Source organism: Lethenteron reissneri, chromosome 58 (genome assembly GCF_015708825.2).
Source record: "Lethenteron reissneri isolate LAM-NWPU_2019-01 chromosome 58, ASM1570882v1, whole genome shotgun sequence".
Taxonomy (NCBI): Eukaryota; Metazoa; Chordata; class Hyperoartia; order Petromyzontiformes; family Petromyzontidae; genus Lethenteron; species Lethenteron reissneri.
In genome coordinates this window covers 780,827-795,590 of record NC_083836.1, presented here as the reverse complement: position 1 = coordinate 795,590, position 14,764 = coordinate 780,827, and the positions used below count along the sequence as shown (strand labels likewise).

The window sequence follows — 14,764 nt, the reverse complement described above, 5'->3', positions numbered from 1 at the left end:
ACTCTTAGTTCTTTAGATAAATTAATTTTAATTTAATTTTTTACCTACGTGACTTTACCGAAAGAACTAAGAGTAAGGAAAACCCTATTCTGATATTTAGGTGTCCTGGCAAAAGAAGTCCCATGATGTACACCACAACTGTGCTCATTCGTGGCGGGCAGCAGAGGGCATTGCAGGAATGTCCAAAGCCCGCACTGGCCACGTGGTCAAGCGAAGTCACGAAACCTGCACCTCCCACACGGCCTCATCTAGCAGTGGGGGGGCTCATCCAGCAGTGGATTGACTAAAGGGGTGCACGTGTACACAGGTTACTGTCATTATCACTGGAGCGGTGTTATTATCAGGACTGCCGTGTGATAACTAGGGCTCTCATTGCACAGCTGTCAGCCCACACGGTTTAATCCGTATTCATGTACAGGGCAATTACATTTTCAGGTCCATACGGCGTACAGCCGTGTCAATTGTTGTTGTCTATTTGTTTGTGTTTCTCCTTTGTGATAGGACTTTGTAGGATGAACGTTGAGATTGATAAGGGCACGGCGTGACCAATAAGGTCTGAATTGGTCTGTAATAAGGGCACTGATAATGGGTTAACGAGTATGTTATAACCACCAGATCTGATAGTGATATAGTTCATTTCAAGTTAATTTATTAGGTATAGCCCTGTGAGCCATTCGGCTCTTGAATCGGGTGCAACCGCAACAAACAAAAAACATGAACAAAAAAACATCTTAAAGTGAATGTGTGTTGTAACAGAAGCAGTAGCATTATAACAGGATGGGAGTCATCAATTATAACTGTAGCTTCTTCTTGGTTCTTTCGGTAAAGTCACGCAGAAGGGAATAATAAAATAATAAAAATAAAACAATAAAATACAATTCTCACGACGCTTCGGCCACAACGCAAGCAGCCGTCCTCAGATGCTATGAAGAAGGGCCACTACCCGAAACGTCGCTCTATTTTATGTTTCCATGCCATGCCACAGTGCTATGAAGGAGGGCCATTACCCGAAACGTCGCTCTATTTAATATTTTTTTGCAATGCCACAGTGCTATGAAGGAGGGCCACTACCAGAAACGTCGCTCTATTGTTTCCATGCAAGCCCACAGTGCTATGAAGGAGGGCCACTCCCCGAAACGTCGCCCTGCTGCTGCTGCCACCCACACGTGGGTGAGTGGCGGTGGCCCCAGGACGCCGCCAGCCGCTGTCGCTCGAAGCGGGGCCCGCGGGCCGCGCCGCGCGCATGCGCAGTGCGGCGCGGCCCAACCCCGAGCAGGAGACGAAATGGCGGCTGCGGCGGCGGCGGCGATGTCGGCGCAGCTCCCGCCTCACGCCACCCCACAGGGCAACCACAGCCACCACCACCACCATCAGCAACAACACCACCACCACCATCACTCGCAACAGCAGCAGCAGCAGCTCCATCATCACCACCAGCAGCAGCAGCAGCTACAACAGCAGCAGCAGCAGCAGTCGTCACTGTCGCAGGGCCCGCACTTGCACCGCAGCGCGGAGCGCGCTCTCGAAGACGCCTTCTTCTCCGCGGCGCTCAACCTCAGCGGCAGGAAGCTCAAGGAGTTCCCTCGCTCCGGTGTCATCGACTTCGACCTCTCGGACACCACGCAGGCCGGTCAGTGCGCACCGCCACCCCCTCACCACCACCCCCCGTGGACTCGCCTGATGGCCTCGTCTCATCTCACCTGAACTTCACCACCGCTCATGATCTAACCACTACACGTGACTGTGTGGCAGCCCCTACACATTAATCTGTATGGCAACACCTACCCATTAATCTGTATGGCAACCCCTACCCATTAATCGGTATGGCAACGCATGACTCTGTATGGCAACACCTACCCACAACTGTATGGCACGTTCTATCCATGGTTCTGTATGGCAACCCTATCCATGGTTCTGTATGGCAACCCCTGCCCATGACTCTGCGCTGAGACCCCAACCCGTGACCCTGACCAGGCCCATGACCGACCCTTTTGAACTCTGACCTCTCTGTCCTAACGGACATTCCATCCGCCTTAACGTCCACCCCATGTCCTCTACCACCTTCAACTCTACAACCACCTCGCGGCGTGCGGGCCAATCGAGCCATCACGCAAACACGCAAATGTCACAAATCAATGTCGCACACACCGCCTCGGGCAATCTCAACTCCTGTTTGCTACAGACATTATCATTCCACCGATGTATGAAGGCCTTCACCACGTCGTGTTTCTCATGCGGGTTGTTGGACCATACATCACCACTCAAGTCCGTGCTGGTTGGTGAAGGAATCCATCCCCACCGCCAACCAACTGGTTTATCATCTCTTTGGCACTCACTGGCAAGGCTCAAGACATCTCTTGAAAGTGTCCTCGATTCTCACTTGCAATGATCACCCCCCCCCACACACATTTGCTTTCGTACAGCATATTGAGACGTAGTCGCGTCGATACGCTTTATAAATCTATGATTGTATTGTAATTCATGCCGTGGGAATATCTATCCCATGGCACGGCTAAGTGCGAGACAGCTGATGTCATGGGGGTGGGTGTGGGTGGGGGGTTGTCCTCCCAGTCAGGACGCTGTCAACACCAAAACTGAAACCCCGTATCGTCGTCTCGGGGTCAGTGTGTGTGCGTGTGTCTGGTTGGCTCGCGTTGGGGTCATTGGGGAGAGCTTAGTCCCTTGCATCTCTTTGGCTAGTTGGTTAGGTTTACGCGTCGTGTCATGGTCAGGGTAAGGGCTAGTAGCTGCATGGTTAGTTGGAGTAAGATCATGGGTACTCATGGCTGGTTGGCGAGTTGGTTTATAGATGGTGGGGGGGGGGATCATTGAGAAGGCTCGAATCCGTGGCTGTTGTCTCGTTGTTTTACGAGTTCGTGTCAGTGGTAGGGCAAGTCGTTGTAGTCGTAGTGGCCCGTGAATTGGCATATCGGAGTAGCGTTTGATGGACTAGTATGCTGCGCCACCAAAACTGATTCGCCTCTCAAACCCCATTGCATCACGTGTGTGGACTTTTCAGTTTTTTGGCCGCTTTTTATTATATTTTTGGTGGTGGTTCCGTTCGTCCCGTTATGCCGCAGTGCCGACCGACGCACACACAGACACACACACACGACTAGAGTTTGCGAGCGGCAGAGGGAGGAAAGAGTCAGTGCGGGCGAGCTCACAAGGAGCTGCTCTTGTGTAAAAGGGCGCGAGTGAGCAGCGGCGCAAATAATGCGGCAATTGTGCTCGCCGTGACTGTCACATCTCATTCGCTGCTTAATCGAATTTTCAGAGCCGAGAGTTGGCGGCGTGGCAAGCGGCGAGCGAACGCTGGCACAGCGGCGGGTGCTTTGTCGCTTGCCAATGTGTGGCGAGGCGGAGGACGGGGATGCTTCTTCATCCAGAGCCACGGTGTCCGTGCCACTTTGAAGGGCACATTGTCCATCGAGAGGCCCCATTGAGTAATGCGTTGTCTCGCGGAGTTGGCCTGCTCTGTTCCGTGGCATGTCTTTATGCCTTTTTTCTGGCTGTGCGCAGTTGTCTGGTTTGTTAATTTAAAAAAATACTTCTTATGACTTAGTTTTTACAGAGCTGTGTGGGTACTTCCCCGAATAAGCTCAGGAAGTTTTTGGAGGCAATACTCATGATGCCACCACCATCACCTTTTTTGTGCTAGAACCCAACACACCACCTCTGAGTTTCTATCTGCTCTGCCAGTTGGTGCCCTGGGCCACACTCCAATGCAATGCCTGCCTTGGTGGTAACCTGTTCTCCTTCATCCAGTACATGTGTCCCATCCATCAAAAGTTCCCCTTCCTGGTTAGAGCTATAAGACGTATGTTGCCACGTGTGATGGTGCTATTTAATAATGCAGTACTAATATTCACAAGCCAACGTTTCCCAACTTTACATGAACCAAAGGAGGTGCTCGTCTCGACCAGGAGTTCTGGGCCAGGAATGAAGGTTCCACCCTGCTTGGTAGAGAGTTGTCTGACAACAGCTGTTAAATTCTCACCAAGTGGCTTAGATCTCCAGTTAGCCTACATGTTAAACTGATCAGCAAGGCGGCTATTGAAAGCTCTTGGGCCTTTTGCAGACTATCTGAAAAAGAGCTTCATAGCTCATCCGATTCCTCTCCAAAATTCTGATTTATTTTATCATTTAAAACATGCACTTCTGGGAAATATGCCTCACACTCGTTTGTGCTTGACTTGACTCCTTCTTTATATATCTTAGATGTCTACAAATGTCATCTGTTGCAGTACCACTACAGGAAATGTAATTCTTACACGTACTCTACAACATGAATTCAGACGTGTGCATATGCCCGTCATCCATGATCTCTCCACCGCTAGATAAAGACCTCTGAACACCATCACCATCTATAATGGTCCTTTAATGCCAAAATCCCTCAAACTCCAGCACATGAGCCGATCCATCAGTCTCTCCATGTCTGCGATGGCCTTCCGATCCGATGCATCCTCACGGTTGGCTGCAATCTCATCAGTAGGCTTGTCTATTGGCCATCATCCCGTCTAACGATTCGTCTTGCCCAAGACCACATTCTATCTTCTCTTCCTTAACGGTTGATGGGAAGTCTTATTTGTGTTTGTTCCCAGATCCGTGCACTGCTCATGATTTATCTCAGTATAATTGCAACTACGTTTGCTTTGCTCACTTTTCACCTAATTTAACATTTTCTACTTCAGCTACTAGCTACTACTTCAGGTATGTTGCATTTCACGATCGAATTCAAGGTTTTGGAAAGCACTGAAAGGACGTTGCATCGGCCTTCGTCGTTTCCAGTCTGTAAACGTCACTTGTTTGACAATGGATTAGTGGGCGTTATCACATTTCACACAATACCAGTTGCAGTGTAATAGATGGTCTAGACACGAGTAGATTGCATCTGGTAAGATTTTAATCTTAGCGTCAGAACGTGTATCGAGTTGATTTGCTGATTGCGTGCATGGCTTTACGTCATAAGTTGCTGATTCTCGTGTGAGAATATTACCCATCTGTCATGGGTCTGTGTGCTGACGTGCCTTTCAAGTCAAATGCGCTATGAATTGTTTACCGCTTGGTTTTAATTTCAGTATTTTAAAATTAAATGTCTTCCATTCATGCTCGCAGCAAAGTTATGAATTCATGTCACATGGCAGTGATAAACTAGTTTAATACTTAGTAAACATTCCAAGGCGTATATTGACACTGGATAAAACAAACACAAATTACCTTAATTTAGTTCACTTGCCAAACTCTTAATTCACAGGTATATATTTTCACATGCGATTTTAGAATTTCAAAAAAATTACATTCTTCTTTCTAACAGTAATGAAATGCTAACCCAGAAGTAATTAAGCCAAGTTTTATCAAATAGAGGTTAGTGTTTGACTCCTCGTGCATTGATTCATTGCAGGGTGATAATTTTGCTCTCTCGACAGGTGAAACATTAACATTGCAGACACCGGGGAAGGGTGATTCAATGCGTGCAACGTCAGTCGCAATAATTACCTCCGTGAGGTTTCTCTTTGAGAACAGGGCATTGTGAGATGAGCAGCGCTCTATTTTGGGCAGTCAAGACCCACTTGCTCGTAAAAAATCTTGTGGGATCAATTCTCCAGCAAACCATTGTCAGATTATAGGGGCATGTCAGCAGTAGACATTTCTTAAAGGTGGTAATGCATATCCATTCGGTGTTGCAATGATTAACCCCAACCCACATCGTATTAAACGTTTAAATGAATTTTCATCATTCGAGGATTTTATTCTATTTCTTTTTCTTTGCCTAGTTCTTGCCATCTTGTATTTTATTGTTTTCCCCCCTATATCGCTCTCTCATTTGTATGGTTTCATTAACCGTGAGCCAAAATGCAATGTTCGCGTGTCATTTGCATACATTTTGATTACGTAATCAATTTTAACATTGAGCTTATGACCTTGTCAACCTGAATGCGCCCGATATCGGCAGATCTCGGAAGCTAAGCGGGGTTGAACATGGATAGGCGAATGCCACGCATGCCTGCTTGTCGTAGCCGCTGTGCTGCGCGGTCATCCGCAGAGGGCAGTTCTGTAAATATCATTGTTGCACTGTACTTCTATGCTTTCACATCTATACTGTCCGTATTCACAAACCCGCATTGACCAGCATGGCGAAGTGTGGTCAAACAACCCCCAAAACACCACATTGCGTGGGGAGGCCCTCATCCAGCAGTGGATTGACAAAAGTGCGTTTAACGTGTACATTCATGGTCATTAACTTAACAAAGAGACACTGACCGTTGGGCTTGAATCGAGTAGAATCTATTGCTCACCACATGACAGTGCAGCTGAGAAATCCAACCTCGGTCGCCTGCTGTCAGCTGATCCGCACTTGGCAAGCACGTTTACAGTGTTATGATCGCCGGTTCATACGTGGCTATGGAGACATCGCCGTACAGTTATCACACAAAAGCAGACACGGGGAAGTGTGGAAACTGCGGTTGTGCTTGCAACTGCAGCTAGAGCGTGCAAAGGAAGCGCTGTTATTTAGCACTTTCTGAAACAAATTCTGCACTCTTACTGCTTTCATTGGAAAAGCTAATGGCATTTAATGGAGGCGGTTTTGCATTAAGAAAACGTTTTGAGCGTGCTATCAAGAGATTTTATTTGTACCTATGATGTGTTATGTTAGCAGTCGACAAAGGTTCGTGTCGAAAAAATAATACGGATTGGTCACGATGGAATTCATGAGGTTAACGGAAAAGGCCATGCGTTTTTCTGCCCGTACGTAGTTTGCATACTGAGTACGTGTCGGACAATCTGCAGTGTTCACTGCAATGCCATTTGTCATACGAAGCGACGGTTACCGCAGTTCCATCAGCTCCGCTGTTGAAGATTCTATTGCTGCGAAGGAGCGTTGAGATAAACTAGCCGATGGACTTGAGGGAGGCAGCACTGCTGAGGTCTCCGGTTTTAATCTTGGCAGCTACTAGTGATTTAAAGCTGGTTTGTAAGTGTAGTTCTTAGAGTTTCTGGTCTTAACGTGGTCACCATATCGTTGCATAAAGCACCAGAATTTAACTTGAGTGACATAATTCAGGTTATTTCTAGCTCACCATTGATGAATACCTCTGTAAGCAGAGCATTTAAATTGGTGCAACACTGAAAGGGGATAATAGGGTATTAAAGGGGTCTTAGACTTATGTTACGTCATCTTCCAGAGTCTGTTCTGTAACTCAGAGGTTATGATGCACAGCTTACTGCACTTGTTCTAAATGGGAATTTCTCAATCTCATGGCATGACACTGCCAACCGCTCATTTGCAATATAATTAAGGGAAAAACTAAAAAATACAATAACAGTTTTTTTTTTTACTATTGCAAATTCTGTCTTCTACTGGACATCTGTGAAAAAGAGCTTTATAGCTCATCAGATTTCCTCCAGGACAAATAAAATGTCAGATTCTAAAAGTCCATTGCTGCAAAGTTAAATCTGCACGACGCAGCCTTGTGCCTGGTGTGCCATTGACTATAAGTGTCACCGCTGGCAGATCGTGGATCTCAAGCGCAGCTGGACATGTGTGCCCAGGCCAAATTGACGAGGATGTAAATGCTTTCACGGCGGCCGTGTTTTCACCGCTTAGGATGCGCAAGGTCAACCCGGGCTTCCTCTTAAAATGGCAGCCAGTGTCCAGTTCTTTTAAAATATGTTTTAAAAACACATGCCCGTGCCTTCTTCGCTCGTTCTGCTCCTCGCCCGTGCACCACTGCCGCCGCCGCCGTCGTCGGTGGAGAAATCGGTTTTGAATGCTGCGCACGTGCTCGCTCACGTGTGAACCTGGCAGGCGATTGAGTCGTCCCTTGGGCACTGCTGATGCAGACCTGCAGGCGTTTTCTATCGTCGTTGACAGGTCATGAAAAATTCAAGTTAGTTGTGTGTTTTTTTATTAGCCGCACTGTCTTTTCAGAATCGTAGTTGTCTGATGCTCTATTTATGTAAGGCGGTCTTCGCCATATTAGCTTTGTGTATAAATTCCTCGTATGATTCTGTCTCGTTTTCGTTTCTTTATTTGGACAATCTCTTGTACTGAAATGTTTATTTGATTATCACACTTATAGTTCCTGCCTTGGCTTTGCTTAGTACCATCTTGAAATAAAAACAATTGAATACGCGGATAATGTCAGGGCTTGTGTGTGTCTGCTGGCAGCGGTTGGTGCACAGTGGTGCAAACCCGGCAAAACGAGTTCGATTCCCGCTCGTGACCAACACCAGTGACCATCACCAGGTGACGATTATCTAAACCGGTCCTGGGCCTCGCTTCGGTCGACTTTGCCGCAAATGAGTATTTTGTATGGTGTGTAAATATCGCAACTGAGGAGACAAGGTGGCCGGGCGTAGTTGCTGGCCACACAACCTCATTGCCGTGCCGGCCTTGATAGGTGCTTGCCAACAGCACTCGCCCCATAAGTCTGTCAAGGCTATACCGGGAATCTTTGCCTTTGTATCTGCTGACAGGAATTTGAACTCGTGTGTTTTTTGAATGGAAATGCTATGCATCATTTCTTTAAAACGATATTTGTGTCTTCGGGCTCGTTGGCTTATGTCATAGAAATGGCATTTGAGTCCGTAGGCCAAAAGAAGAGAAGTTCCTGTTTTAAGACGGCTTGCCTCCTCCCTCCTTGTGGTTTTCAAAAGGCCACACATTGGTCGTTTTCTCAGCTTAAAATATAATTGTGCTCTCAAGTAGGTAATGGCTGTATGCAAGTTCTTTTGTCGGTCATCAATCCACACTGTTAGGACCAAACCAATACGGTTGTGACCTCCCATAAAATGAATTGCAACTGCTGTGAATGGGTTTTTTTTATTGTTCCTGCAACGATAAGATACTACAAGACTAAGATCATGTTCTCTGCGCACAGGAGCAGTGGTCAAAAGGTTTAAAAAAAACTGGACATTAAGTGCTTTTACATAGACACTTTACGTAGAACCAATATGCTTCGTACAGATAAAGACATTGAAATAGGTTTTCAAACCCAGCACAATGTTAGGTTAGACATGTTACACTGTTGTGTAATAAGCGGTTTGAAATTAAATTACGGCAAATTAAGTCAATTGCTTTTTCAGTGTGCTGGTATGTAACCAATACTCAAAGGTCTTTGCACCTTTCAATTATTTTGGCGCAATTCACCATTGTGGCAACAAATGCTGTTCATTGTAGGATTGTGTAATTTAACTTTTGACTTGGCAGGTTTTATAAAAGTGTAAATAATGCCGCCTGTTGTTCGGACAAATCACACAGCATCGGCATGGTGCACGTTTATCAATCGTTTCACTCTTAAATTCTGCAGTGAATGTCGCCTTATCATCTGCGTTCACATATATTCTTCCTGTGGAATTAATGGAGCGGCGTTTTTGCCCAGGGTTCTGCAGCGGGATTCTAATCGGTGCTCCTGCACGTGACGGATATGGGTCAAGAACGTGAGCAGAATCACTGGTGGGGCGTACAGTAGTGGCGTAGTGTGGCGATGCACGGGTTTATAAGTAGGGCCCGGCAGGATGCAGTGTGCAGCGGTCATGGTTGTTATTGCATTGCTCACATTTTGAGGTGGTGACGGGTGTGGGGGGGGGCAGAATTTCATGCATGAAGACTGTTCACATGTACTCATCGTGAATTATATTTACCAGCCACTTTAAGATGTTTTGCCATTGCATGGCTGCGTGCCCAAGAACTGCACGTAATTAATGCTGTGTAACATGCCATAGTGATTTTAATATTTTCTGTGTTAATTTGCGGAATGCCGTGTGCCCGACCGCACAGTTGCGTTGTCTATTGTTGCAGACTGGAAATTACAGTGCACTGTTTTCAGGAATGTAATATCTATTTTCTGGTGTGATGTGAATTGACGTTGGTTTTTAATAAACCATTAATATAAAAATACTTTAACAATTAGAAAATCTATTGTGCATTTTTAAATAGTTTGAGTCTGTGGCTGACCCTATTTTAAACCATTGAAATTATGCAAATACCAATTAAACGTCTTATTATACTCGCCATTTTTGATCTGGAACGCTTGTCTAAAAATAACGATGCCTCTTTCACTTTGCAAACTGCGCGTGCCTGTAAGAGAGTTAAAAAAAAAAAACCATGGATGGAAACTAAAGCTGGGCGATTCTTACGAGTCCTCACGTGGAATTGAAATTTGCGTTCTTTGACTCAAGTTCGATTCGAAAATGGCATCAGCGATATATTTTGGGGAGTCAGGCGACGCGGACTCTTCGTGGTGTTAGGGCAAGAATGAGAGGGCCCACGGGACCTGACCAGCCGAGTCACAATTGCAATTTAGAAATATATTACGTCAGCATCGGCCATACATTTCACTGGCATCACATGAAAAGGCCCCCGGTGGCTCGGGTCGGAGTGTTCATCTGGCACCTCGTGAGTTCTTGGGTTCAGAATCTGGGCAGACGCCTGCAATTTAAACCGTGTTTCCCAAGTGTTTATCGATGAGTAGTGAGTTCATGGTTTGAGCCTGCTTGGGAAAGTGGTTCCCCTGACTGTGTGGACCAGAAAGTCACTTGAAGGGAACTCGGAGGTAACTCTGTGATAGCCATTCGTGTTTAGAAACATGCGTTTTAGAGTATTTGGCTGCAAGAAGTGATACACCACTTTGTTGAGCTATCATTTGTGGCCAGGTTGCTTCTGAAAAAGAGCTGTATAGCTCAGTCTGCCTTACCTGGTAAAATTGCACATTGTTTAGTTTCTAACGCGGTCGGCTGCACTGGATACTCGGTTTCATAAAACAATGCTCTTAGGAACACAATCGGTTAAAAATATGGAGGATAAAATGCTGGCATTAAAAATAAATGTCTGCTTAGGAGGTAGCACTTGGTTTTTCAGTGAGGTCTTGCCACTTCGCTTATCCTCTGTAGAATTTGGCAGTTTTCCCCTTTTAAAATTCCTTCAAAGCCTTTATTGTTATTCATCCACAGTGCTGAGGGCAGGGTTGTTAAGGGTTAATGGTTTAAGGCTTTCATGGCTGCTTGCTTTCTCGATGACGCAATCCGAAACTGCTCTTCAAACCGAGCTGTGGTTCTGCATATCAAAATGTGAGAATAATCTTTGAGAATCCAGAATCGCAAAATGTGCCTATGATCAACGTTAAGGAAAGGTGTGTGTCCCAAAAGCTTTGTAGCACATTTTTGATTGGTGTACACGTAGTCACAATTGTTCATATTCTTTCACTTGCCAGACCTTCCCTTTTTTCGTTAACATTATTAACTTATATTATTTGCTGTTTTGGCATCACACAGATCATCTGTGATTGGTCGGTGGGAGATCTTGTGACTCTCTTGTCAGGCACGAGGAATGCTGGGTTTTGACCTCATCTTTCTAAGTGGGGCTAAAAAACAACTGGCACATTTTCTTCCAGTTTTTTTTCCTCAATCTGGCACGCAGAGGCTGACGCTTGCCAAAGCAGCTTGCATTAATGCCATCTGTTGCCATCTCCGGCGAACGAAGCTTGATTAAGAACTCCTGCAATTATCTGGGATGCCTCTTCAAAGCTGGCATTGTTACATTTTAAATATTTCATAGCAATTGTGTTAACCATGATGAACATGACAAGCCTGTTAATTAAGTAACCCTAGCCACCGCACAAGTCCTGCCATCGAGGCGTTAGCCCAGGCTTAATCCGGTCCCGCTCATTAGCTTCCGCAGTCAATGTGATGATTGTCATTTGGTGTTGCTGTTAATGTACGTTATTATTCCACTTATTTTTAACTAGCTCGGGGCGAGTGATGTGGCACATTGCCTGGCTGCTTAGGCCAAGTATCAGGATCCCTCAGAGGTGCCGTCTCATCCCTCTCCCGTTGGCCCTACCCCTCATAAGCAACGGGGTTGCCTTGGCGCATTACCTTCTCTTTAAGGCCGTGTCATTGAAGACCCGGGTGGTTCTTGTCTGGTTTGATCACGAAGACAGCTCCCACTGTGAGGAGGCCGAGTCCTAACACGTGTTCGTGGAGACGCCTCGCCGGCAGAGCAGGCAGCAGCACAAAGTCAACAGAGACACCCCGTGGTTGAGACCGGCCAGCGTGCACGTGCGCCTCACCTCCGTCATCCCAACTCTGCGTTGTTGTTTCGTCGATGCTTTACTCCAATTCCGGCGATCCGTGAAGTGAAGACGGACAAGTGATACCAACTGGTGCGTTTAATTTTGACAACAATTCAAGCAACTGCTCCGAGTTAGACTAAAAGGAGTGGTAGATTGAATTGTTTACACAAAAAGCTATACTCCCTGAGGAAATTTAAGTGAGCTTCATAAACATTCGGCTGCCAGCAGTGTATAATATCCAAGCACAATGTGATCGACCGACAACATGGTTGTCATTCAAAGTCGTCTTTGAATGCACCACGACTAGGCATGGATGTAGAACGCACAGTAAACACATTTTGGAGTCTAGTGGCATGTCTGGGGATGAGCCTGAGTAGTTTAAAAGACTTCCTTTGAGAAAACAGCCTCCATTGATTAAAAAAGATTCTTGAATCGGCTGATTTTTCTGCCACATTTTGCCGACACAAAACCTGGGGTGTAATGTAATGTTAGTGGAAGACAGATTATTAAAATTATCAGATACACCTCAATCAAATTATTATATCTTGCATGCACATTGTACATTATGGACAACTGAATCAAGCCAACCACGTGAACAAGAGCCTAATTTTAGTTTCCTTTGAAAACGCAAAGAAAAATCCCAACTCTTGTTACTGCCATTGCCCCGGCACTCGGTCACTGTGAGAGGTGATGTCATCGCCTCTGGGGCCTCTTACCGCCCTCACCGGCCGGCCCTGGCCCCCCGGTTCGTTTCCCGTCCAGGACGAGGAAATGAGTGCGGTGCCCGCCCGCCCGCCCGGCCACCCGGCCGCCAGCGCTCCCGGTCGCCAGCGCTCCCGTCCTTAAAGGGTCACGGCAAACACCGATCCGCCCGCTGCAGCCCAGTGATGAACGCTCGGCGAAAATAACGACCGCGTGCCGTGCCGTTGCCTTCTTTTGGTTTTGTTTTGTTACTGCGAGTTTTTTGTCCTCCCCCGCCCGCCCACTTCCTCTGCGTTTTTAAAAAGTGCCTCCTCGCATGTGTTGCTGCGCTGCCGCCGCCAAGCAGAAACGTGCTGTGAAAAGAGCAGTGAAAATTCACACCGTGCCACGTTCCAGGACAAATCGCCACCTGCCGCGCGTGTTTCTTTTGCTGCTCGTGGGATTTCCGAGACCTTTTTACTTTGAGAATCTTTACGGCTTGATTTTGGCTCGCTGCCAATGCCAGTGCCTATAATTACGCAACACCCGTGCACGTTCAATACTTTACACTCGGAATAAAAATTTACTTTGCGATTTTATATCAAATGACTACGATAAAAATCTTTTTTAATGTTCCAGGAGGGGGTTGGAGAATAATTGTTACTTGTGTTGGGCCCAGATTTCTTCGTCCCAGGCAGTGACACGTTATTCTCTCTCCTCATGTTTTCCTATCCTGACCTCTCCTGCCTTCTACTCCCATATAGTTTTAGCATTTTTAGAAAACGTCTTGAGATGCGATTGCATCGATGTCGTGCGACTTCAAACCGCTGTTGTTGTTATTGAAATTTCACGTGAAAATTTGGTTACCAAAATGTCGAGTTCAACGTCGCATTTCAGCGGAGAGCAAGCAGCATGGCTCGCTCTGTTCGGCCGGAGCGCACCGCCCTGCACCGGTGAAATATTTTGTTCGCCCTTTGTCTGACAACGCGCACAGCACAACGCGACCGACCGGTGTTTCCTACAAGGAAAGGGGAGGGGAGCCGGGCATGGAGGGGGTGTTGGGCCTGCGTGGGAGTTGCGTGGGTTTGGGAGAAGAATCGCCGCGCGTGATTTGAATACCCCCCCCCCCCCCGCTATTGGCACCGCTGACGTGCGCGCTCGCACCCGTGGCCATGGCAGCAAAGTGGGTCGCGAGGGTGCACGCGCGTGTTTTCACCGAGTAGACGTTGCGGCGACGAATTTCAATCGTGCCGCCTCCGTCCTTCGGCCTCGCTCCCAAGGCAGTGTGCTCGTTCGACCTCTTCGCAGGTGCGCTGCGATTTGAAGCGGATCACCGAGGGAGGCATGGCAGCCGAGCCGCCCGAGTGTTTGTGCCAAATTTAATAGCGTGGCTGGCCGGTTACTCGTGCCAGCGTGCGTGCGTCAGTGCGATTGTATTGAATAACAGCGCAGACTGCTTTGCAGTATGAGTGTGAGGGTTTGCAGATTGCCATTTTTAAAACTGCGTTGGTGTTTTTTTATGATGCCGAATATACTTCAGCATTCTTGGAACATTGAGAAGATAAAAATAGTCAAATATGTTCTATGTTTTAACCCTTTGTCATCCTATACTGGATGAAGGCCTCGTCCAACCTTTTTGTTTGACCATATTTCACCAAACTGGTCCATGTGGGGGGTGGTGAAGGGGCGATGAGGGGGGGGGGTGTATGACCAGTTTAGATATCACTTGCCACTGATCCTAGCTGCCACCAAGAATCAAACTCAAGCCGCCGGATTTATATTGCGGTGCCCTCACCATTGAAAAGTTCCCACACCATGGGATTGTAAGCGTATGGCTTGCTTTAATTAAATTATCATTATCCCATGAACACAGCCTGTGTTTGTCTACATGCATGTGTAGCCAATTTATATAAATTTACAGCAGCAAAACAACCAGTAACGAGAAACTGGTGCATGTAAGTTTAGCGTGGGATGTGCATCTATAAATTGTGCGTGTTGGAAATGCG

At 46.8% G+C, this 14,764-nt stretch overlaps 1 protein-coding gene across 20 annotated transcripts in view; it reads left to right on the top strand.

Annotated features, from left to right (window-relative positions):
- The window catches only part of LOC133357424 (DISP complex protein LRCH3-like), a 58,829-nt gene that overhangs the window by 1,528 nt on the left and 42,537 nt on the right, over nucleotides 1-14,764 (top strand). For 18 of the 20 annotated variants that reach the window (XM_061575356.1, XM_061575355.1, XM_061575351.1 and 15 more), the window contains exon 1: nucleotides 1,267-1,630. The exons of the other annotated variants lie outside the window; for them this stretch is intronic. In XM_061575356.1, the coding sequence (XP_061431340.1) occupies nucleotides 1,285-1,630 (346 nt within the window). In that variant the 5' untranslated portion in view covers nucleotides 1,267-1,284. Of the gene's footprint in view, nucleotides 1-1,266; nucleotides 1,631-14,764 lie in introns of those variants that run through there. 20 annotated transcript variants of the gene reach the window in all.